At 45.3% G+C, this 25,839-nt stretch overlaps 1 protein-coding gene across 2 annotated transcripts; it reads right to left on the reverse strand.

The window, feature by feature from the left end:
• Positions 1-128: 128 nt before the first annotated feature.
• On the reverse strand, positions 129-24,864 carry LOC119443134 (receptor expression-enhancing protein 5). 2 transcript variants are annotated; one of them, XM_049662603.1, is made up of 6 exons: positions 24,519-24,864; positions 20,512-20,605; positions 17,231-17,369; positions 5,771-5,921; positions 306-349; positions 129-274 (listed from the first exon to the last, which is right to left on the reverse strand). In XM_049662603.1, exons 1-5 carry the CDS (start codon positions 24,643-24,645, stop codon positions 315-317), a joined length of 546 nt encoding a protein of 181 aa, XP_049518560.1. In that variant the 5' UTR covers positions 24,646-24,864; the 3' UTR covers positions 129-274; positions 306-314. The 2 variants fall into 2 exon arrangements, with proteins under 2 accessions (XP_049518560.1, XP_037564214.1); XM_037708286.2 differs by having other exon boundaries at positions 129-349; positions 24,519-24,863.
• Positions 24,865-25,839: the final 975 nt, after the last annotated feature.

Here is a 25,839-nt window from a genome sequence, read left to right on the forward strand (position 1 = left end):
AATGTACAACTGTAAGGCAAGAGGCACTACACACCTAACTGGGCCCTCTGTGGCAGCACTTGAAACAATACTGCTGGCATACATATATGGCCATCTCAACATATGGCTGTGTGCATCAGGAGAACAAGTGAAATGGCAAAGCATATTTTTAATAAGACATGATGCCTGAGTGTACATTAGGGGCGACAATGCTGGGTGCCACCAGAAAGGCTGGCCACTGAAAGCTCAAATGCCGTGGCCGCCATGCGGAACGACACAGGAGAAAGGTTCACTCGTTCTTGTGGCCGCCATGCGGAACGACACAGGAGAAAGGTTCACTCGTTCTTCGCAGCAGAAGAGGCAGCTTTTTCTGCAAGGCAAAAGACAAAGCAAGATATTTCTGATGCATTGTCCAAAACTTGTCTTTGACCATACCTAGCATTAATTTGTTATACCTTTTTGCTTTTTACCAAAGATAGTCAGGACAAATGAGCGGGACCTGCAGGCAGGCTTATGCCATGCTGATACAGTAAAACCTCGATAATTTGAACTAGGTTAATTTACTCGATGGTCTAAATAAATGTTTTTCTCTCTCTCTCTCGAAATTTCTGTTAATTCGAAGAATTTCAACGGTCCGGTCATTTTCAATGCGAATTCTACCGGATAATTTAAATAGCCCACGTGGCTCTATCCGGATAATTCGTAGTTTCCAGCTGGCAGCAACGTGCGACTCTTAGGTTCGGGCGCTCCATACAGGCGTCGACCAACTTTTCTGGAGCTCGCAGGGACCAAAAAATAGTCCGAAAAACTCGTTCAGCCGAAAAAAATAAAATTTATTAAGCCGCTTAATGTGGCTTAAGAAAATCTCTAATGATGACCTGCCTCATACTATGCTTGGAAGGGATCAGACTTGGATTTGCGTAAGAGTGACGTCGTCTCCGTGTACAAACGGCAAAAGCATCAACGCATTGGCGATCTCCGCCAACGGAATTCGCCATGGAGATCAAAGAAACGAGCTTCGCACCACTTGGCTCTCGCGAAGGCACAGGAGGTGACGCCAATCACCGAGACACGAGTCTCCAAGACACCTGCTCAGTGTACACACCGCATTCAAAATAGCAGCCGAAACTTTAGAAAAAAAAACACAGATCCCACAATAAGTGATTATGACGATAGTGCTGACTGCAAAAAGAAAAAAGAAAAAGTGCCTTCCTCTGGAGCATTTTGTCAGCTAATGAAGAGCGGACATGGCCTCAGAGACTGGAGGATGGCGCATGCCTCTTAACCTTGGAGGCTATAGAGTGGGCCACTGGAAGCCAAGCCAGTGGAAAATCCAACATGGCGGCCTCCAAGATCGGGTAGTGTGGCTCAAAACGAGTGATTTAGTCCAGAAAATCGAGCTTTGGGGTCTCAATTCGTTCGAAAAATTGGTTGCGAAAATGCATTAGCTCAATGGGAACTCTGACCGTGCATCCTTGAAGTCCAGAATATCCAGCAAGTCCGAATTTGACGAGTCGTGCACGCTTTAGGGGCGGCTATCGATTCCATGAACATCGTCCACAACTTTGTTGAGTGCAGCGGGGGTGATATTTATATGCTTTGTGTTGTGAGCCAGCTGGAGAACATGGCACTTAGGGCGGCGAACTACCGCTCCAAGCAATCCACATCAGTGATTACTTCCAAGTATATCTCTTTCAGACATAGAAAATAAAGGCGATTTCTTTTTGCAGCAACTTCTTGCTTGTTTTCCTTTTTTCATTTCGGTTAATTCGAAAATCCGCTTAATTCAAAGAATTTTTGCAGTCCGGCAGCGTTCGAATTATCGAGGCTTTACTGTAGTTGGCAGGAGTGGTGCTCTCATGTTTCTTTCTCCCTGTTTACACACACAGCTGAAGTGCAAGATGAGGCTCTCGCTTGGTTCTCATTTAGCTCCCGCAATGCTGCCACGCGACTATGAATGTAGCATTCCATACCTTACTCGCCGCTCCAAAGGTGCACCCAGTGTTGGTATTGATACTGTCAAACATTCAATTTAATTCAATTCATTTTTATTGATAAGTAAATTAGTACATAGACAGCAGTATACAGGAAGGGGTCCCAAAGTAAAAACTGCAGCCGTCGGGACCCCTTGAGCACTTGTTATAGGCGGGACCCCTTGTTATAACAAAGTAGCATGTGACCTTCATTATATGTGTTATACAGTCAAACCTCGATATAATGAACCTCGATATAATGAACCTCGATTTAACAAAATTCGCGATGTAACCAACTATTTTTATTTCCCCATCTTAGTTCTATTAAATTAACAAAACCTCAATATAACAAAGTTTTTCGATGCAAGTACAACTTTGTTATATCGAGGTTTGACTGTAAATATATATTCATTACCTGCAAACATTGCCGAGACATGCTTTAAGACTTACTCCGTTATCGTTATATCTGTTAATTTACCGGTCAGTACTCACACTGAGTGCATTCTGTTCACGTTCATGGGATGCTCAGAAACATCTAAGCAGCTATAGACTTCTATCACATTTAACTAACTTTCATCGCCAACAGTGTTCATAGAGGATGGGACAAAAATAGATGGGAGCACAATACCAGGCAGCCAGCCTGCTCACATGTTGAATGAACCATGGGAGAACCAGCCCACACATTGTTTTCAGAAATGTTTAACAGTTTAGTTTGTGGTAGGTCATAGCAATGCCTGCCACCACATTTCTTCCTTTATGTCACAAACCAGATGAACCACATGAACGCAGCCACATGAGGAAAATCATGAGATGATTCACAATGACTGAATAATGTGGTTTTCAACAACCCAGGAAAACACCCGGTTGAGAAGGATATTGGTAGTGCAGGACTGGGTGTGGACCACCAGAGGTTTTCTTTTATGTGTGCTCAGACTTCATGAGAAGCGTTTTTTTTTTTTTTCCCCTCACAGCGGCCACAGTAGGTAGAGTTAAGCCTTTAAGGGCTCATTTAACAAAAAAAAAATAAATGTTCCAAAATTGCCAAATTTTTTAATGACGCGAAATGCTTCAGTAATATGTTCAAAACAAAAAATATTTTCGCAAACTTTTTACGGCAGATAATAATGTTTTATTGGCCATTCCTCGCTCCATCATGTAGTATCCTATAATACATGGGGCATGTGAGGTGTATTCTGAAATAAATTTCTGCAACTCCAGAAAGTAAGGGTTGGAATTGAATTGCCGCACAGAAGATGCACTATTCCTCGATAGTTCACTTAATGTGATAGCGTTCAAAGCACGGCACTGCGCAGAGAGCCTTCTCGCACCACCTGCACCAGATCCTGGTTTCCTTGCGGATGTGTTTGCCATGTACGTCTCGCTTCATAAGTAGCATAATACGCAGCGGCATGTCAGTTCTTGCTTCTCTGTTGCTGGTATATGTGACGGAAAGTGGCACTCAGCAAACCGTTTGATGTTCAGGGGACATCCCGGCCACCCTTTCTTCTTAGTACCGCTCTTACGGGAGTACTTGGTGACGATCACCTCAATAAGTTTGAGCCGGCAATCCAGATGAGGTGCTCTGCCTCCTCATTTCTGATAAAGGACGAATGAATTGTAGGTCGCTTCATCCAATAAGTGTTTGAAGATTAGCACTGACAATTAGGCGAGTTGGTACGGATGCATGGCTTCAGAACGGCGCAACAAGGAAGACGAAAAGACGAAAGAACACACGAACACAAGCGCCGAAGAAGATCATGTATGAGATCTTTCGCTTGCGTGGCACTGAGTAGCTGGACAGCATCTGATCTGTCCTGTCGACTCCTCCTATTGTATGGTTATAATCCAGAATAGCTTCGGGCTTCAAGGTTTGGTTGCCCGTTTTATCAGTGAATGACACCATTTCAGCACTGTGTACAGTGGATAAAACCGTTACCAGCTTTTTATCCATCCACTGTACAGCCAAACACTTGCCCCTTTGAAAGGCATTCATTTCGCCTTTCTTGAGCTTTGCCCTGGCGAAACCAGGAGGAAGGTCTTTGCAATTGGCTCGTGTTGTGCCATAGATATCGGTGGACCTCTTGAGAAGGAAGTCAACCAGTTCTGGTGATGTGTAAAAGTTGTTGGTTGTGATGCAGTAGCCTTTGTCTAGGAGGGGCTCTGCAAGCTTCAGTACAACTTTCGTCACTATTCCGAAGGTTTCTGTTCCTACTGACGAGATCTCAAGGTTGGTGCCTTTCCCTGTATATATTACCGAGTTCCAAATATAGCCGCTTTCAGACTCGCACAGCAAGAATGACATGATGCCAAACCTTGCTCTCTTCAGGGGCATGTACTGCTTCCAACTGAGCCGTCCTTTGAATAGCAGCAAGCTCTCGTCGACACTTACGTAACGCTCAGGCACGTACAACGTGCGGTATTTGGTCATAAGCTCTTGATACACTGGCCAGATTTTTCTGAGATGAGGTTGAGGGTGTCCTTCCAAATTTTCGATGGTCGCATTGTCAACAAAGTGCAACATTTTCATGATGAGTTGGAACCGGTTCCTGGGCATTATCTCACCAAAAGGAGGAGTCTCAATCCGCCAGTTTCTCGACCAGTACATCCTTTCATTTGGTTTCTGTACAATTCACTGCAGCAACAAGAGGCTAATAGAAACACGAAGTTCTTCTCGCGTAAGTGCAGACCATTTTCGGAAGCAAAAATGTTAGCTCAGGTTACTCGAATTCAATAGCTGAGAGGCGTTCAATTCAATAGCGAGACGTTTGTTTCGACTACAATAACATCAATCAGTTCATCATCAAAGTAAGCCTCAAAAAGCTCAAGTGGTTGAGGGAGAAAGCTCACTGTGATCGTCACTCCCGGAGCACCCTTGAATTCAAATCGTGGAGGTTTGGCTGGGATGCTGTCGGGGTCTACCCGGTACCATTCGCAGACGCTGGCCATCGTATCATCGCTGCTTTCTTCGCTTCAGGGTCGCTGTCCGTAAAAACGTCATCACTACCTTCTTCACTTGAAGAATCAAACATGACAACCACATCATCATCATCACTCACGCTTTCATCATCTGAGGGAGAACGATTTCCCATGCGAGTACGCCGCGCGGATGTGGCCATGTTTGTTTATAACGTGCAGGAAACACAAGGCACGCATTCCGCCAACTAGTGTGCAAACGCTCATTCAACAAAAGCGCCAATGACGGAACCCGTGCTGCCATCTATGTTGCAAATAGAAAAGCACCATTTGACGAGCTGGGCTCGTCAAAAGCCTCTTGAAACATTGCGTAAGACCCATGATGACCACAGGTCGTCATAAGCAAACAAGTGGCGACTGCTCATGACGAGCTTAGGTCGTCGTAAGTCCTTAAGGGGTTAACCCACAACCTAATGTTGCGCACTACACTCTAAAAACAGTTGCACCCTTTGGGGTGTATTTTTGCAACAGAACAATAATCCTCATCTGACTTGCGTGGCTTTCCTTTCTTTAACGCTGTGCGCCCGGCACTTCTCGGTCACGAACGACAAGAGCGTTATCAGCGTGACACAGCGTTCTCGACAGGAAAGTAGTAAGTGCATAGTTTTCAAGATAGGAAACGCAAGCAAGACAGATAACGATTATTATTGTGTGGCAAAAATGCACCCCAAAGGGTGCAACTGTTTTTAGAGTGTAGGGCCTCCAAACCATGATGGGCATTCATGATGAATTGCTATTCCTTCTCATCCTTGCAACAGATCTTGCAACGTAAGTGCTACAATATGAATGCCAGTACAAAGAAGCACATAATGCGCATGCATTGTGAAGCATTAAAGGACACTCACGCAGGGCACTTCGGATGCCAGCACCAGCATCTGCAGCCAGTTTGTTGACGGTGGTCTCGTTGCGCAAGAAGACTGGACGGATGAACTTCTGGTAGATGTGATGAGATCCATTCGGGTTTATAGGAGCAAAGCAGTACACAAGAAAGATGATCTGAAATGTTGCATAAATGATTAAAAAAGCAACAGTGGTCAAGCCTATCAACAGAAACTGAAATGTTTTCAAGTTTCCACATATGAGGCAGCTATTTCTGCTCATCTAATTTCCAAACAGCAACACCAGGGACTATCTAGACAACTTTGTGGTATGACTACTTATAGCAAAGAAGTCAAATTTAAAAAAAATTACTTGAAAACTTGAGAATACATCTTTTACTCAACATGCATATAGGGATATAATACCCCATCTCACTAGCTCCATGCGTGCAGCAATACCTGCTGGTCACATCAGCCAATCGCAAACAAGAATAGGCTGCATTTTCCTTTACTGTCTGCCACTAATCCTCCCGTGCGTTATTCCCACTAAATGGAAAGATAACAGAAAGATCAGTGGCAGACAATGAGCGAGGTCTTTTCAAAAGAATTGCCCCCCTCACATAACGGTGCACAAACAGAGCCTTCAATTGGCTCACGCACTTCGATGAGGGCTGGAGACCAGCAATGACATTGTCTCACAAGAGCCAAAATGGGTACCAGACACAAATACAGAGCTTACTTCTCCCTTTCTATTAGTGTTTCTGCAGCTTTTTTTCCCCCCTGTCTTACTACATACAATGCCACAGCTGCACTGGAGCTAAATATTAAGCTGCTCCTTTGCATCACTTCAATGAATGGCAGTGTGTGCACACCCTAGATCAATGGTTTATTCTTTAAGCTGAGTTATTAGCAATTTAATATAATCAGGATTACAACCCAAAGGCGCAATTAAAACAATGTTGTTATGGTGGGATGCGTTTATTTAAAGATGTAGAGATGAAAAGAGTTGTCATGCCAACATTAAGCCGCTTCACAGACATACGTACTTCGTGCTTTTCTTTTGTTCTGGGGTGATGGGGCCAGTCAAGCTGCCATAACACAACTTTTTCCCCTTCACACCCACCCACATATGTATGTACATTTACTCATGTACCATGTGGTTAAAAAATTCAGAGCCCTTCCACTACTGTGAAGATGGGAGCCAGCAAAGCTGTGACTATGGTGGATTTGCTGTAGTGAATATTGCTATAGTGAATTCCAATTCACTATAGTTTTGTGGGGCTCTGTTCTTATTTCAGACAGTTCGTGAAAGATTTCGCAGCAATCGCTCGAGCGCTCACTGAACTTCTGAAAAAAGACGTACCTTTTATGTGGGGTTCCCCTAAGGCTGCCACGTTTTCACGCCTTATCACGATTCTCACCAATCCACCTGTCTTGGGCCACTTTGACCCATCCACACCTACAGTGGTCCGAACTGATGCCAGTGGTTATGGGATCGGAGCCGTCTTAGCGCAACGCCAACATGGACACGACCGTGTTATAGCCTACGCTAGCCGGCTCCCGACAAATGCAGAGCGCAAATATTTGATTACCGAGCACGAATGTCTTGCTCTCGTCTGGACTGTTTCAAATTTCCGCCCATATTTATATAGAAAACCCCTCTCAGTAATCACAGACCATCATGCGCTCTATTGGCTTTTGTCGCTCAAGGATCCTACTGGCCGGCTCAGTCACTTACACAGTGACTTGCAAGTCTGGACGCCAACACCAGGACACCGACTGCCTCTCGGTACCCAGTCGAAGACCCGACCGCTACGTCTGATACTGATACCGACACCAGCGTTCTCTCTGTTTTCCAACTCCTCCATGTCGCCGACGAGCAGCGCCGTGACCCGTCCTTGCGTATCATCATTGACCGCCTGGAATCGTCCCTTGCCGACAATTCCCTTCGCTTATTCATACTTCAAGATGGTGTACTCTACCGCCACAACGTTCACCCCGACAGTCCAGCATTACTCCTTGTGATCCCTAAACACCTTCGCTCGGATGTTCTCCACGAACTTCACGACCTCCCCATTGCCGGCCGCCTCGGCGTGTCACGTACCTACGACTGGATCGGCCATCGCTTCTTTTGGCCAGGGCTTGCTCGATCCATTCGAAAATAGGTAGCAGCGTGTGAGGTAGAGCACTGCACGGGCCGATTTTTTCAGCCCGGGCCCGGCCCGGGCCCGTTTTTACCTTGGGCTGCCCCCGCCCGAGCCCGATCAAAACTTTTATGGCAAGACCCGGGCCCGGCCCGGGCCCGGAAATAATCTACGTTACTCGCCCGGCCCGGCCCGCCACCCCTTTACCTTAGGCCCGAGCCCGGCCTGAGACCGAAAAATACATGTTTTTCAGAGTTGAGACGCCCGAGAATAACTCGCTGCATGTCACATGCGCACCACCAGAAAGCCCGAGCCCGGCCCGGGCCCGTGTCAAAAAACCCGAGCCCGGCCCGGGCCTGGGTCAAAAAGCACACGCCGTGCCCGAGCCCGACCCGAGCCCATGAAAAAACTGCTCTACCCGTGGGCCAGGCCGGGCCCGGACTTTCGGGTAAGCCCGAGCCCGTGCAGTGCTCTAGTGTGAGGGGTGCCAGCGACGCAAGACACGATCGACGTTCCCTGCCGGGTACCTTCAACCACTCGACATTCCTGCGGAGCCATTCTTTCAGATTGTGTTGGACTTACTTGGCCCTTTTCCTCTATCTACCTTTGGGAACAGGTGGATCGCTGTAGCCACGGATTACATCACGCGCTACGCCATCACCCGAGCGCTTCCAACAAACTGCGCCACAGATGTCGCCGATTTTCTTCAACACGACGTGATTTTATTACATGGAGCTCCACGACTTCTCACAAATCTTGGCCGGATATTCCTATCAAAAGTTATCGCAGACATCCTGTAGTCCTGTGCAACGAGGCACAAGCTATCCACGTCATACCATCTGCAAACAAATGGCCTCACGGAGCATCTTAATCGCACTCTCACAGACCCATGCTTGCGAAGTATGTCTCTTCAGACCACACTGACTGGGACCTCGCTCTACCATTCGCCACGTTTACGTATAATTCCTCGCGCCACAACACAGTCGGTTATTCCCTATTTTTCCTTCTGTTCGGCCGAGAACCAGCACGGCCCCTCGACACAACCCCCCCTGTTCACGCGGCACTGACCAGTGAACATCTACTTGACGCCATCGCCCGCGCTGCCCACGTAAGGGAAACTGCCCATGACAGCCTTCTGAACTCCCAAGAGAGTCAAAGGCGTTAGTACAACCGGCGACACTGAGAAGTGCACTTCCCGCCTGGTTCTTTGGTGCTTCTGCGGTCTCCGTCGTGTCAGGTCAGCCAGTCAGAAAAACTGCTGTCTCGCTACACAGGCCCATACCGAGTGCTTCATGCCGTGACTCCCGTTACCTACGAAATTGCTCCCGACGCCCCATCTGCTTCCCAGTCCAGTGATATCGTGCACGTTACACGACTGAAGAAGTATCACCCTCCCAGTGATGACATTTAGACGCTCCGAAACGTCACTTCTGCCGCCAGGAAATTATGCTACACGCGTGTTGTATACGGTCATTTGAACGAGGCACGCGGGCGCCATCACTCGAGCAAAGAGGAGGAAGAACGAACTGGGCTCGCGCTGTGAATCCAACCGGCCAGCACTGCAACCACTGCTGTAAATATAATCTGTAAATAGTTTCTCTTTTAATTGACTCGTCCTTCATTATCATTATTGATTAAATTGAGTGTCTTCGGCATGTTTGTCAAAGAGCAAGGACTCCGGTGTCTTGTTTTTGCCCGGTACAATGGCCAAGTAATGCGTTTGCTGCACCAAGTCCGCTCATCGTCATACACTAGCGTATGAGCCACAGCGTTCATAGCCGTGGCACACTGCATGGCATCGTCAGGATCCTGGAAGATAAGGTTAAACGAGCGTCCGTCCCATAGCGAGTCCAAAAGGCAACTGCTGATAACAGCGCTAGCGCAATCCCTACGTCACGAGACAAAGGGGCACAACAATTGGTGGGACGTGCCGCCACAGAGTATCGCGACATTTGTGAAAGAGTTTTCATAAAAACGTGCTAAAAACGAAGACGAAAGGAGCACATACAACAGGACGGGCACTGTGTTCCTTTCTTCTTCGTTTTTAGCATGTTCTTATGAAAACTGTCAAGATGAACCAACTCGCCCGAACCAAGGTATTGTTGTGAAAGAAGCATCAGCAGTGACGAGGGGTATAACAATGGGCCATCCATTGGGCCATCCATTATCTGCTTTGACACCTGTGCTAAGGCACAACTGACGGGAAACGGCCACGGACATGAAAAAAAAAAATTTTTTGTTCTATGCGTTGTTTTGTTCGTGGACGCGATCCACCAGAACCTAGCCATATAGAGCTTTGCTGTAATAAACTCAAATTCCTCCTCTACTTCCAACCTTGCACTCTAGCTCTAGCATTGCAATATTTTTGTTTAACAATTTGAGTGCACAAGCAAATAAAGGCCACAATTGATGCACCAATTTTTCAACTATAGAAGTTTATTGCCCATTAAGGGGGCCCCTCCAACAAATCTTAGAACCTATCTACAGGTTGTTGGTTTTAATGGGTAGAGGGCAGGGATGCTTACCGAATTTACTGTGACAACGACTTTTCTCCACTGATAGTATTACAATCAGTGGTAACTGATAGTGGCAATCAGTGGCAACCAGCAGATAATATATTTATAAACAATGTCCCTTTGAACACTCTTAAACTCATTCTCTTTCTCATCAATTTAGATATGGTACAAATTATGTTGCACGTTTATTCTTTGGGAACTTTGCCCAGCTTGCGGTATGGTAGTATGCCATTTTCAAACTAACCATTTTCCCGCCAACTTGAGTCACTAGGTAGTCAGTCCATGGTCTAATGAGCAGAGCGAGCTGCTGTGCTGCGGGAACCGTGTTCGAAACTAATCGTCGAACCAACTTGGGTCACTAGGTATGTGACACTGGGTATGTGGTGCTCTTCAATGAGCCTCTTTCATGCCAACTTGGGTCCCTTAGTATGTGCCACCCTTCAATACAAAAAAAAAAAAAAAATCCAATAAAATTTATCAGGTGGTCGGCCAAATCAAACATGTCATATATAGCAATTTTCATCGGGCGAGGAGGAAAGGGCACGCGATGAGCCTTTCCTCCTCTCTGGCTTGCGCAAGCCGGCGCGGTGCTCTTTGTATGTGTTGCCGGTCACGCGCTGTGGAACGATTTGGAGGTGTTTTAGCTAGTTCTGAGTGCAATTTACGGCATGTCAGTTCTTACAAGGTCGTCGAACAACGACTGTATCGCTTTTAGGTGCCACAGTAGCTACAGTATCTGGAAATTTATCTTGGCTGTGCCAAAATGCGACGCGCATCATCAGCTGCGGTGTGTGTGTATGTGTTGTGAACTATTTTGGATGTATTGGTTTTCACTCGACGAAGAGAACCAGCGTCCGTGAATTGCTAGCGTGAATCCTCAAATCTCACTGTCTGATCGCATGACGCGGGAAATAAAACATAAGAGTGTGCTCATGTACGGCCAACTCAACCCCGAAACATCTAAGTGCCAATTGTTAGAAAACATTGCCATCAGCCACCAGTACCGCTCTCACACATTTTAAGTCTAGTAGACTTCGAATCACTATGTCTACGTTAGCCTCCTGTATGAGGCCAAAGGCCTTGCTCAACACAGCAAGCACTGCGGCTGGTAAACCAACATGATACACACCAGCTTTGTGCTTCAATCGGCATTGCCTTTTTGCCCTGTAAGGCACAATATACAAAGGGGATCGCATAAAAAGAATCCAACAGCAATTTGTAAGGACACAATTCCCGTAAGATGGGTGAGTGCGTCGTAGAGGACTAGACTTCCGAGACTGGAAAAAAATGAAAAAAGAAAAAGAGGAAGTTCTTATGTTCTCCTTTTGCGGAAAATTAAATATGTCCCAGTTTCAGCAGAAAGACGAAGCATCAATTGCGATAGCAACTTAGTAGAGAGCTATACGGAGTAAGGATAGTAGTTTTATCAGCTGTATAAACTTGGGCATGCAGCAGCACCAGCAACGCGCAGAACTGTTGTCGACGCCGTCGGCGTTTTGCCCACGTTAGGTGCGAACGCGCATTGGTGACTGTTGCCAGAGCCTCTGGGGGCGGCTCGGAGGTTTTCGACAAGATCAGAACGGGAAACTCGTCGAGCAGCGTCGGAAGTCTTTACCACCTTCTCGCCTCGCAACGTTTTTATATAAATACGTATTTGGTGCCGCAGCTAAACGTCGCCTCCGCTCGACGGAAGAAGTCGCGTTTGCTCTATATATATGGTGATTGTAAAGGAGGAAAGAGACGCTTAGTTCTGCAGCCCTTCAGGGAGCATGGCGCAGAATGCACATTTGTTCTCCGCCGTGCATTCGCTCCCCGTGAAAGCGCGCGTCCCTCGCGCCCTTTCACTTACACATATAGCGACCGGCGCACGTCGCCGTCATACAGAACCTCACGGCGATGGCAGAAATCCTCTTTGAGTGTCTATATAATTGCTATCGCAATAAAACAGAACATGGGATAACGCCGGAACAAGACTTCACAAGGTCGTGCCGTATGCTTGGCCCACTTGGACCAATATGCGATATACAGTTAAACCTCGATATAACAAAATTCAGTATAACGAAATTCTCAATATAACGAAGTATTTGACTTTTTATAACCTCTTGTCCATAGAACACCATGTATTTAGAACCTTAATATAACGAAGTATGTTTGTATGCCATTTCAATATAACGAAATTTCACTGCCGCCGCAAAGGAATGCCTAGACAATAAATTGAAACTTCCGCGACGCAGATGGTCAAATGATTGAGTTTCAAGCGGCTGCTTGCAAACGCACTTCTCAATAGCACGCCGCGCAACAAGAGCGACTGCCGAAGTGGAGCCACAACATGTTCCCTATAAAGTCCAAGTGCGATAAGATCCTATCGTGTTCCACGGACTGTGTGTTTTAGGTGCGAGTGAAAGCATGCAAGGGTGAGACAAGAAAGATGATGGCTTCACAAGTGCCGCCTTCCAGCGCGAGCAAAGAAAAGAGGGGGAGGGCAACGAGTTCGAGTTCGCGGTAATGCGATCAAGTGCATCAAGTGCACGCGAGGGGGGAGAGCGGAGCTGGGGGTAAGTTGGCGTGCGTCTCGGCAGTGGCTGCGCATGGGTGTAAGCACGGCTGAGCGCATACACAGCCGTGTACCCTGCTTTAGAGCTAATCTGCCGCATGTACAAAGAGTGGGCGTGCCGAGACGGCGTGGCATAATGTAAGCTGTCTTTCAGAGCATTTAGTATTGAAGGTTGCTTAATCTCAAATTTCAGTGACCCGTTGGAGCTAGAGGCAGAGGAAGCATTCGCTCCCACTGCCGGCGCTTTTCATGATAGCGTCATCCCAGTGCGGGCAACGTTATCAGCCGCGGGGGCGGAGTGCAATGCGTATCGCTTAATGCGTACCGCCGATGTGAAGATATCGTCGACGTGACATGAAACCGCATCCCAAATTCATCAAAATTATTGTTTTCTCATTTTAATTTAATTACTTTTTTTTTCGATTGCCCGACAATGCGGAAAGTTCTGCGGCCCCTTTTTGTGCAAGAAAAATCTATCGGCAACTGTACTTGCTGCATAAAAGGTCAAACGTCAATAAAAGGAAACTTCGATATAACGAAGAAAATTACCGATTTTACTGACTTCGTTGTGTTGAGGTTTAACTGTATAGAACAAACAGATCTATAGCACAGCATTTAGTACTGCCTCGGACGCTTGTGCAGTCTGCAGCTGGCCATTCAACCACTCGAAAAGTGCGATTCACACTGTATGGTAAGTGGTTATTATTAACCAAACTAATTTATTTGTGGACGAAAACCTTGCCCAGCAAACAAGGCAGTTTGCTGCCCAATGTATCTACAGATAACTTGAACGCTTGCCAAAGTAATCAGCACAACTTATTCTCCAGCAGAACGGTACCCACGCTGTTAGGATAGTCATATGTTTCGTAACTACTCATTGCTGCTAAACCAGAGCTTAGAATTACAGTGCTGAGAATGCTGCAGTAAGGTAACATTCGTGAAATGAATTTTCAGAAATACGTATCTGATCTGCGAGGCTGATCCGTCCGCCCTAACAGCCGCAGGAACTCCAGCCACTTAATTCAGACTTACATTCCTTCACTACGCCTCACAGGACCGCTCCCCGCATAGAAGACGCCATGTCATGCTAAATAGACCGCACCAGTGCGAGAAAAGCCCACCAGAAACTGCTGCCGAGCATATACCATAGCATATAACACAGGCGTTCGCCCAAGCCAGCATGCTAACTGCCCATAAATGGCGCCACTGCTTACGCAATGGCGGCGCCCATGAAAAATACGGTCTATACTTGTACAACCTTGTCTGAATATATATACAGTTAAACGTCAACATAACGAAGTCGCTAAAATCGGTAATTTCCTTCAGTATATCAAAATTGCTTATTGAAATTTGACCTTTTACACAAGTAAGTAGTCACTGATTTATTTATTTTTTTACATGGAAGGGGCCATGAAGTTTTTCAGATTATCAGGCAATCGAAAAAAAGCTAACTTGAATGAGAAAAAAATTTGAGAGTCAGCAATGAACAAGGATACAGTTTTCTGGCGTGTCAACGGCATAAAACTGTATCCACACCCGCGGTACAAAGCGAAATCAGCCATGATTTCATGCCCACCCCCATGGCTGATAGTGTCGCCCCCAGTAGGATGACGCAATCATGAAAAGCACCGGCAGCGGGAAGCGAATGCTTCATCTGCCTCTTGCTTTAACCAGTCTCTGAAATTGGAGATTAAGCAACCTCCAGCAATCAGCACGCAGGAGGACAGCGCACAATGCCATGCCATCTCAGCTCACCCAGTCTTTGCACACACGGAAGATTACCTACATAACAGGGCGCGCGAGCCGCTTATATGCTCAGCCCCGCTGATAGCCATGCACAGTCACGGCCGAGCTAGCAAGAACTGCTCAATGAGATACAAGGGGCACCGTACCAGAGGGCTCAGGATTACTTTGACCATATGGGGTTCTTTAGCGTGCAGCCAAAGCATGGTACACAAGCGTTCTTGCATTTCGCCCCATGTGGCCACTGCAGCCAGAAACTGAAGCTGTGGCCTCATATTCAGCAGTGCAACACCTTAGCCACTGAGCCAACACGGCAAGTCATCTTATGATCATTCCTGTATGCACACAGAAAAATTACCATAAGACAAATGATACTACAACCACTAGGCTACCCTCTTACTTCAACAAGAGCTCTTCCATACTAATCAAGTTAGTGAACTTTCAAGAGAATGTCAGCGCAACAGTCAGCAGTGAGTGCAACCCCAAGTTTTTAGATATACACAGTTGACTGCACTCTTTCTGGAGTGCACTGCTCGTGCAATTCAAGTGACAAGTCCACTAAATTAGACACATCAAGTGAAATGTAAATGTACTTTGACACACGGGTGCCAGCGGAACAGGTGAAGTGCTCGGTCAGTGCCATGGTCAGGTGCACGAGAACAGACTGAGGAAGGGAATCAGTGTTCAGGAATGACGGACATATACGTAATGTCATCTTTGCATAGTTTAACACTTTCTGAACATATGCATTGCCTCTCCTATCTTAGCATCTAGTTTCACATTACGCCAACTGCTAGAACAGCCCCTAATACTCATACTTTAGTATCCTTTAGTGCACTCCTCATGGTTACTGCAACCACAATAATGGTGCTACCAACAGCTGCAAAAACCGGCTGCAAACATAAGAAACCTTGGAATGCAAAAAATGTCCGCTTGCAGATGATTCGTTTCCATTGCTTGGTCTGATTTCGGTTTGCACACACAGGTACCTTCTTTAAAAAGTGTGCCTGTCTTCTGTGCATAAACTTAGTTGTGAGTGATGCTCTTTTCTGTGAGGTTATTGTGCGGACATCGCCTGTGAACTATGCCATCCAACACATACAACCGCCTACGAACCAACTCTGCCGTCTTTGTGAAACAGTCGATATGCAGCACCTAAAACCAAATTATGACCCCCATCTTCCTGCGTTCCACTTGGAGTTGCCACGACGACTCCTTTTCCGTCGAGAGGCGATTGTAGTTCAAATGAATGCCAGGCGCAGCAGCCGTATCACCAATCCTCTTCCGAGAACAGATCTCGCGGTGCTTGAGCCTTGACCAGTTTATAAAAATGCTGCTGTGCCCAGCTATTTGCCTGTCTGACACTTGATATGTAGGGTCCTTCATTGTCGGATTTATTTTTCGAAATTTTGGGGGTAAAAATCGGGTGTTACTTTTAAAGAGGAAAACTGGGGAGACATTGGTGGTTTTGTTGTCTGGCATGAAAACTGGGGAGAAATCGGCTGTTTAGTTGTCTGACAGCCAACAGTTTGGAATTTTTTTGGTAGCATTTACAAATTATTAACACATGCCTACTAAAAAAAGCCACAAGCTTTCGTTCACTCAAGGTGGGCAGTCACTGAAAATATTACAGTACAGTCAAACCTCGATAGAACGAAGTTGTACTTGCAGTGAAAAACTTTGTTATATCGAGGTTTCGTTAATTCAACAGAACTAAGATGGGGAAATAAAAATTGTTTGTTACATCGCAAATTTTGTTAAATCGAGGTTTGACTGTATTGTTATTTATGCCGGTTCTCGTTTGAGTGTTAAGCTAAAACGAGGTAAATAATATATTTATATATTAATAATATTAATATATCTTGCCCACTTGCTCACAAAAGATGGGCAGCGTTCATTAGTTTTACAACACCTGCAAACTTTGGGCAGAAATCGAGTCTAACGCAGTTTTTATAACTTTTGATCAAGGTGCAAAAATCCATAATTATTGTGTTTTACTCGAAAATGGAGAATCCATCTTTTGCACTACCAACAGGTGTAGGGCCCTTAGCCCTGGCTGTGCAAGTGGAATGGGATGTGCACATGGAGTCAACAAAGTATGAGTTGTGAACATTTCATATTTATATCCAAGTTTCTTGGTTTAGTAACTTTCATTAAACACTGAACTAGTTTAGACTGGCAGATCCCTTTTTCAAACCTCTATCTGCAAGTCCACTGAAGAATAAGGTGCTCCCCAAAAGAGTGTCAATAACCCCTGCCCATGTCAAATGCCAAACTTGTCAAATTTCATTATCTCATTGCTCCATCAAACTCCTGCTGCCATTTACTGCATTTCCCTTCCCTTGGCATCTATTCCATTGGGCCAACAGGCGTCTAGTTATCTGTTCCATGCATCACATGACCTGGCAAGTGCTCTTCCTGCCTCTTAATCTCAACTAGAATACCATCAACCAATGTGTGACCCCATTATCGATACTGCCTTCTTAGTCCCTCTTAAATGAATTATGGGGAAGCAACGGCACAAACTTGCCTTGGCCAGCCAGTAGAAGGGGAAGTAGCGCAGGATGTTGTCGGCAAAGAAGTCCACCACTGAGAAGCAGGCGAAAACCACCCAGTAAGTGAGCCACTTGGTGTCGTCCTCCTTTGATGTGGACTCTATGGCACGCATGCTATTGGATGAAGGAAGCCATGAAAGGAAGAAAAGTGGAAACACATTATTAAAGATGGTACTAGAACATCTCTAAACATTACTTAACTAAGGATGGTCCCAAATACTTCATGTCTGGTCTTACTACATGGAAGTTGTACTTTATGACCAAACATGCATTTCCATCCATAGCTTTGATGCTAAAACTAGGTTTTCAGTGCTGCTGTTTTCAATAGAGAATAAATAAACTTGGAAAGAGAGATATAAAGAAGAAAAGGCAGGAATCTAAACCATGTTTTAGATTCCTAGCCCATCCTAACCACAAAAGAACTTGCAGATTTCCACAGTGAGCAACACACAGACCTTTTCAAATAACTTTCTACCGAGGAAGAGGATGGCAATGATTTTATTGAGAGCCCAACTCTCCCTTCAATCAATAACTGCCTGCCACCTACTCACCCTCTTTCCCTCCCACCAGAACTGTGCGAGTGTTCTCCCTCTTCATACAACTACTTTACTGTACTGCACTGTACAGTGCTGAACAGAACGCTTGTTTTCGTATTTTTATGCTTAAATAAACATTTGAATGCCTAGAGTCTGAGTGGATTACCTACATTCACATTGCGACCTATGAGAAACTCTGTTTCCGTTCACAACCAATTTGTTTTGCGATCAGAGACACTGAACAAATTCGTAAATCAAGGCACAACTATATTAAATATGACAATTACCCTTACGAGCTCTTGAATAGGGCTAAATTGCCCACTATTAGCAAACATGCGAAATTTTAACACCTCAAGATTCTCTTTCAGTTTTTAAACAACATGCTTTATATTGATTGTTACAAATATCTTACACAAACTAGATTGAAGAGATATATGCATAACAAACATTCGACTAATTATATAATTCGCATCGACAATTTCTCTTTTCATGCACAGTCTGACAGTCTAATATGTTGCTGCCACAGCTTGTCAACTGTACGTATACTGACATCTTTTCAAGAAAGCTGTCCAATTTTGCCTACTGAGTAGAAATAAACTGTCTCGAGCAGACTATCTCAATTTTAACAGCGAAGCTGTTTAAGCCGGCCTCAAGTTGTGCCGCGAGCCGCAAAACCTCGCCGAGCTATAACGTCACTGCATTGCCTAGCAACCACCTCGCGGAGCGGCGTGTGCTTCACCTCCTCTCCGTGCCGTGCACATGTTGCCTTGACATTGGACGTTAAGGAGAGGGAAGAACAGCATGTACGCGGCACGTGCAATGATCGGGAGAGGGAGAGAAAATGAGAGCGAGAGAGAAACAAATTGTAGCAGCACCAACGAGGTAACGCTCAGAGCTGCTGCCGACGCTGCCCGCGTTTCCCCTCGTTTGCGCCGAATGCACGCGGTGTTCGCGACTGCAACAGGCGCCTCTGGTGGCGGCTTGGCAGGTTTCAACCAGGCACGCCCCGGCAAATGTGGAGGCGCAGCTTGGCTGTGACATCACCGGGGAGATAAAGATCGGAGCCGCCGCGGCGGCGCACAACTCTCGTCGACTCTGTGGCGAGTACATGTAGCTTTGACATGGGACAACCAAAGAAGATCCAGACACCCGAAGAAGAAGCCGCTCATCTTGAAGAGCGTCCAAGCTAGAATCTGCGCAGCGGCGGCGAGCCGATTCGGAATACCGTGCCTAGCAGCACTTAGCATTTCCTAACAAAACTTAGCCAAACCTAGTAAAACCTATAACTAGGTTATAACTAGCTATAACTATAGCTAGGTCGATCACCAGCTCCGCTGTTTACTCCAGCCTTGCACCACTAGTGCAAGCTGACCACATTTTTTGGGGGGTTACTCGCTTACCTTACAGCTGTGCACTGTGTTGTGCTTATGTATTTTTGTTGGCGACTGCATACTGAGTGCTCAATATTCATTACATGTGTATGTGCATGTGTTGCTCACTGTAAATGAGTTAGTGAGTTCCCAATTCTACTACAGTCTCGAACTGAAGCAAGCAGCAATCATAATTCAAAAATAATTAAACACTTATGATTAGAGGGCATGGGGTGAGGATTAGAGAGCACAAGAAGACTGCACAGCAGAGGCAGAATTGAGCAGATATGCCTGCACCAAAGTACCTTGAGCCCCCTTTTCCCTTTAGGTACTGACTGAGCCCACTGAGTAAGTCCACAGTGCAGCTAGCATTGTGATTCAGTTTAAGGTTGCTTAAAGGGGCCTGAACCACTTTTTATCGAAGTGGAGAAAGGCATTTGAAGTGAAAATAGGCTGTTTTAGAAATACTTTGTCGCAAAAAGTACTTCAATGCATTAAGCAGAAGCTGAGTTATTGGCAATCAAACACGACCTCTGCTGTGCTCCCGTTCCTTCTTCAATGGCTTGCACTGCGAAAGGCTACGGCGGAGTGGGGCATGGTCACAACGCTCCACCTTCGAAATATCACCATGGCGCTCATTTCATTTTTAACATCCAAAATTAAATCTTGAATAACATCCAATTTTGATTAACATCCAAAACGAAATTTTTGATGTTAACGTAGATGCCACAACTTTCGATTCATACAAACCGCTAAACGTACGCCAAACACGATTGTCCTCAATGAGCTGCAGTGCGCTTAGCCAGTGGACTCGTGGCAGCACCCCGCAGCAGCCGCAGTGTAGCTGACTGCAGCTACCAATAGCAGCTGCGTATGGGAATGCGCTTTATTACGAAATAATGCGCAGAAAAGAGTCTGTTGTAAAAAGGGCTTTGAGAGAAAGGTGACTTCGCCCTCCGCTTGTGAGCTCCATGCACTGCGTACGACAGCAAGAATTGGCTGAGACGTTCACAGCAGTGTATGCTACCTGCGGACTATGTTATTTCACCAAGCCCAAGGGATGGTTTAGGGCCCTTTTAAGGACAAAAGGCAGATGAAAAAAAAAGTAGACTACCACAATTGTGACACCAGCAGGACAGCTGCTATTCCCTTTAAGCCTGGCGAGATTGGTCTACTTGATGTCCCACTTGCTTCATGTGAACGTGCTAAAGCAGTTTGGTCAGGAATATTTAAGTGTTTAGATTTTTTATTTGTGCACTGGTCCGCATGCGTCCATGTGAACATAAGGGAAGGCACCGCTGCTGGTGTCACTGCAAAACACTTTGCACACAGATAGCATGAACAACTTACGAAGCATAAGCAGGGATGGCAAAACCAACAATGTTACACAGCAGCTGGGCAAAGTAGCCAAAGATCATGTACAGTGCAAACAAGCCAGCCACACCTGCACAGAGAAAATATGCTTTAGCACACAAGCGACACACACGGGGATTAAGCAATGCATGTCGGATTACCGAACAAAGGAACACATGCTTTAGTAGCAGACAGCTAGGTTTCTTTTTCTTAAAAAAATATAATTTTACACAAAATACTCAGAGAATAATAATAAAAAAGGGAGTTAGTTGCAATTCTCAAACAAAATGGGGATGATGATAAGCAGCTCAATACAGTCTTTGCCCATGTTGTTCCATCTGGGTCAAGCAGAAACATTTGTCCTGGAAACACACAAAAAAGCTAAATGAAGAGAAACGATACTGGCACACAGTGAATGTGATAACTCCAAAAGTTAAAAATCTAAACACAGTGCTTGCAGTATAGAAAGCACACACGCCCACCAAAACCTATGAGCGATGCAAGAAGATTGCACATCATAATGACACAACTTTTTAGTTTGTTGCTCCCTATTTTGCTTTTCATACCTGTCAACAAAACAAATGCTAAACTAGTTGACTTCGATCTCGGCATCATCTTAGTGCTCATTTGTACAATGCAAGTTCTAACTCTTCATACAAATTTCAGCCAGATTTTCACAATGTGTCAATGCAGCATGAACCACATCGATGCAAATGAGTCACAAACAGAGAAAATAGTGCGTACCCATGCCGATGTAAGCTCTGTTGATACCCAGATACTGCTCCAGGAGCGCAAGCACAAGCCTTACTGGCGGTGGGCTCTCATCAATCTGCCGCAGCACAACAGCTGTAGCTGCTGCTTCAACCTCGTATCGAGTTAGAGGGATGCTCTGGCCATATCCACCCATCGGGACACCGTACTGGGGAGGATATGCCTGTGACCATGTGCTTTGCATTAGTTCAGGACTTCTTGGCACATTGGTAGTTTCTGCATACTGCCCTGATGCTGCCTGAACTCCTAGCACATTCCGAAAATTCTGCAAAAGTGCACCCTGCTGTGTAGGTGCTGTCTGCTGTGTCATTGTTTCTTGAACAGGCTGCGGTGGAACTGGCAGCTCCCCTTGAGTGCCCGTTGGAGGCAGTGGATGCTGAGGCACAGGTGCACCTGCTCCAGATGCAGCTTGTTCATTACTTTGCTGATTGCTCTGTGCCTGCAGTCGGGCCCAATGGTCATCAGACATGTCGTTTTCCTTAGGAGCCGATGATGTGTACCCACTATGGAGGATGATGATGGACTTAATCACATGGCACATACCCACAATAAGTGATTGGGCAAAAATCAGTGTAGATGGTTACCGTGTTTGTTTTCTTGTTTTTTTTTTTCTCTCTACTCAATGTCCAGTTAACTTTCAATTCCTTTATTCTCCAAATTCTCTAATGCAGTGGCCCTTTACTGCTCATTCTCCATAGTCCCTTTTATACCTTTTATACGTACCTAGTCTGATTTTACAATTACACATTATTTTACTTTTATTACACCTTTAACTTTTCAACTACAGTAGTTGCTTATATGTTTCTTTCTGCCACCCAAATCTTGACCTGTCCCCAATAGTGGGTACATGCCATAGTTGAGGATCATCATCACTGCTTAGTGTAGATGAAACTGCTTCGTGTAGATGTGTGTGTGACTGTTTACAAACTCAGTATGGTGCAACTTGCCTTCGGCTTTTATATCTATATGTTCGTGTGTGTATAGGACTATGTGCTGTGGATTTATGGTCCTAGGACATTGTTTCTTTTTTTTTTTTTTCTTCTTGCTACATATATAATTTCTTATACTGTTGTTTCTGCTATGCGAAAAGGAGTAGCCATCATCATTACAAGGTGACTATACATCTCTTTATTTTGATTTCATTAAAAAAAAGTAGTAAATCTTTGAAGTAAAGAATGAAAAGGAAATGTACGGCTCCCTCATCAGCCGAAACAGATTTACATGGTATACAACATTCCAAAAGTCCATTCAAGGTTCAGTACAAGCCACTTGGAGTTATTGATAGTCAAAAGCATAGGATAAGTGAATAAACATTTGAGAAATGCAGATTTTTAGCCGTTCCTTTATGGAATCATAATTTTAACCATAAAGACGATGCTGATTGACTTGATACACTAAAAGTGAGAATGACAAAACTACTTTTGTATTCACGTGTTCACCTTAGCAACTGACTACAGTGCTGCTTTAATGCCCAATGCCTAGCTCTAAAACATACTTGACCTCTATTTCAATGTAATGCCTCAATACAAGTTCAAAAAAGCAGTAGTCGGCCTAATGTTTCACACTTAAGGCGGTGTCAAAATCAAATGCACCCTTCAGCATTGTGTGATATGCCTTCAAAGGTACTTTTGTATATCAACAGCAGACCTTTACAAATGGCTAGCTATGAAAGAACATAATTAAAATCTGTAAAACACATAGCTGAACCTCATCAGTGAACAGGGAAGTTCCTGCCAATGATGGTTAGGTTCCCGAATGCTGTTCTTTATATTTATTTATATACAATCACAAAAATTGCCACTGCTTTCGATTTCAATATACTTTAATTCAGGTGCGCTATGATCTGAAGTGATACTGATGATGCCCGAATACAAATGTGAAAAAAAAAAAAAAGCCACAATGTCGGCTTGTAAATAACATTAAAATGTTAGATACTTGGCATGGCATCAAAATAAAGATGTATGGATGAATGTGTAGTTAGACAGCAAGGCTAGCATTGCTGCTGTTCCAAGGGCCACCCCCTGACAAAATGAACTCCACAGCACAGCATTGCTGTGGCCCATGAGAGCTCACATAGTCAATGCGTATGGGCAAAACTACAAAGCAGCATCAGGCACGAACTCTAGAAATTCAGACAGTGCCACAGTGTGAAAGCTACAAATGTGGTTTGCTGCAAATGTGTGGTGCAGGATTCAGCAGACACAACATAAAGTAAAAAGAAAAATCTTCAGTTGTTGCTTCAGCCAAACAAAAAAAAATTTAGACTTGTAACACTCCCGTGGTCTGTGCAGTACTTATCACGCAAATAAGGCTTCTGGAAAACGGAAGATGAGTACGCATGTTTGATACACTAAAGTGAGACAAAATAAAAAAAAAAAAAAAACGCATTGTCATTTCGTATGACTCACTGTGCACTTTTTTTTTTTTTTTTTTTGACAGCTGAGTAATCAACCACGTGGAGAAATTACTCCAGCCCATTGCATGGCTCAGCTGACATACGCTAGACGTGAGAAAATACATAAAACAGAAAAATGGGTTCTGCGCGCAGATCATGTCGCACCGGAAAGTCTGCGTGCGAGTTATGAAAGCAGAAGAAAAAAACGTGAAAGAAAAAAACGAAACGCTTTTCTACTTGTAACTCAAATGCTGTGCGAGTAGCTGCCAGCGATGCAAAGTCATGCCCTGTGCTGCCTTCAAGCGAGCTTCACGTGGTTGCGTTAATCAACAGCTGGCATGGAGAAAAGCAGCACCTGGGTCAACAGGCGTGTTTGCGGCCTACTAGGACCAAGTTACACTACCTTCCCTTTCACTTGACTTGCTTTCTAACACTAAGTAAGATGCGCGCACATCATGTGGCCCGCACGTGCATTCTAGACGCAAACCGCGCTCTCCAAAGCCGCGAGCCATAGTACGCACCCACAAGGTCATACCCGCCGGCAGACCATTGTGCCAGCCTACCCGGAGAGACCCCCCGTTTTCTTTCCTCATTGCTATCCTGCATGGAATTATATTTCCTGCGGGTTACAGGTGTAATCTGTCTATCCTCGTAGCGTTATTTCGCACGTTGTAAAGCCATCTCCCAGCACAGTTAGAAAAATATTAAATCAGCAGGTGTCGTACAATCTTACGCACCTAGGAAAGAAGGAATAGAGAAAGCATTAATGCATTAATGCACATGTCGCAAGCGAACGGAAGCACTGCGGTGCAGTAAAGGAAGTAGTCACCAAACACACCGACAAGGATGTAGGCCCGCTTGATGCCAGTCCTGTTTTGGATGAAGTTGAAACCCAACTGCGCCTTCTCGGGTAGGTTTGCAATGATGGCCTCGGCCCGGTCAGCAACTTCCTTCACGTTCACCATAGCTGCTTCTGATTTCGTTCCTCAGGTGCGGTCCAAAATGGCGCAGAAAATTTTCTCTCGTCTCTTCTTCGGCCGATCCTGCCTGCGGCCAGACCAGTACAGACAACGCGACCACAACTACCGCTAGCTCGCAAGCGAAAAGGCACCAGCGGCACCACACAGGACGCGCGTGCGTTGCGCTTCTCGTTGGCGTGGTTGGCGTCGTCCGCGCGCACAAATGGAACACGTTTCCTGTATAGAGCACGAACAACCTACTCACATTCTGATATTGTGTCACGTGACACTAATGTTGAAATGCATCGATCCATTTTTAAGAAGTAAATGATGCAAACAGTGCACAGTGTGATAGAAAATGGTATTACAGGCGTGGTGCGGTTTTTCAACAGATCTCCGTTATTCAGAGAAGCAAGCACAACCTCCTTTTTTTAGAAGAGTTGTCCTCATGTTCTCTATTCACGGCGTATTTAACAACTGTTATCGACAATGAGTGTGTTGAGACGTTGAGATAGCAAAATACACCGCTTATGCTACAGTGTAGTATGTCGTCGTGCCGAGGTCTGCATTGGTTTGTGGGAGTAGCGCTTGTAGACCACAAAAAACCTGCTACTAATAGAGTACTGTAAACTAGCTCTGGCCGTATTTATAACGGCTCCCCGTTACTGCCAAAATCAATTTAATTTTCCGTTGACCTGACAATGGAAGACTAAATTAAATAGAGTTAGCTCACGGTGCACCAACTGTGCTGCAACTGTACAAACCACGGTCTACCAGATAAACCTAAAAAGTAGCGCCATTCTTAGATCTTGCCGCCACCACGCTCACCCCGGCGTTTCCTCCTCGCCGCCTCCTCTCGCCCCAGTCTCCTCCGCTCCCGTATTGGCGAATCCGTGTCACGTGGAAGCAGGCGTTGCGCTGTTGTATATATATATTTTTGTTCTTTCCAGCGCGCTCCGACCGCCATTCTCGGGCCTGTGCGACGAAAGTGCTGTAAGCACAAACGGATCAAACGTGTTAGGGACAAGAACTTCGTTGTGATGGCATGCTGCCGCGCCTTAAGTTGCCGCAATCGACAAGGCGAGGGCAAAATGTTTTTTTTTCTTTTTTTTTCTTTTTTTTCTTTTTTTTTTTTTTTTTGCTTACCATCCTGTGAGCGCAAACGCTTGCTGCACACTTGGTATTTGCGCCGTCTCGCAT

This window comes from Dermacentor silvarum, chromosome 2 (assembly GCF_013339745.2).
Source record: "Dermacentor silvarum isolate Dsil-2018 chromosome 2, BIME_Dsil_1.4, whole genome shotgun sequence".
In the NCBI taxonomy this organism is placed as follows: Eukaryota; Metazoa; Arthropoda; class Arachnida; order Ixodida; family Ixodidae; genus Dermacentor; species Dermacentor silvarum.

Bases quoted from the DNA above. Each gene is read 5' to 3' on its own strand.
- LOC119443134 (XM_049662603.1), bottom strand. From the start codon at position 24,645: ATGGTGAACGTGAAGGAAGTTGCTGACCGGGCCGAGGCCATCATTGCA. The intron at 20,606-24,518 runs GTGTGTTTGGTG...TTCTCTGTGCAG, and splicing joins GCGGGCCTACATCCTTGTCG to GTGTGGCTGGCTTGTTTGCA. The intron at 5,922-17,230 runs GCAAGTTTGTGC...GCAACATTTCAG, and splicing joins CCTTCTACTGGCTGGCCAAG to ATCATCTTTCTTGTGTACTG.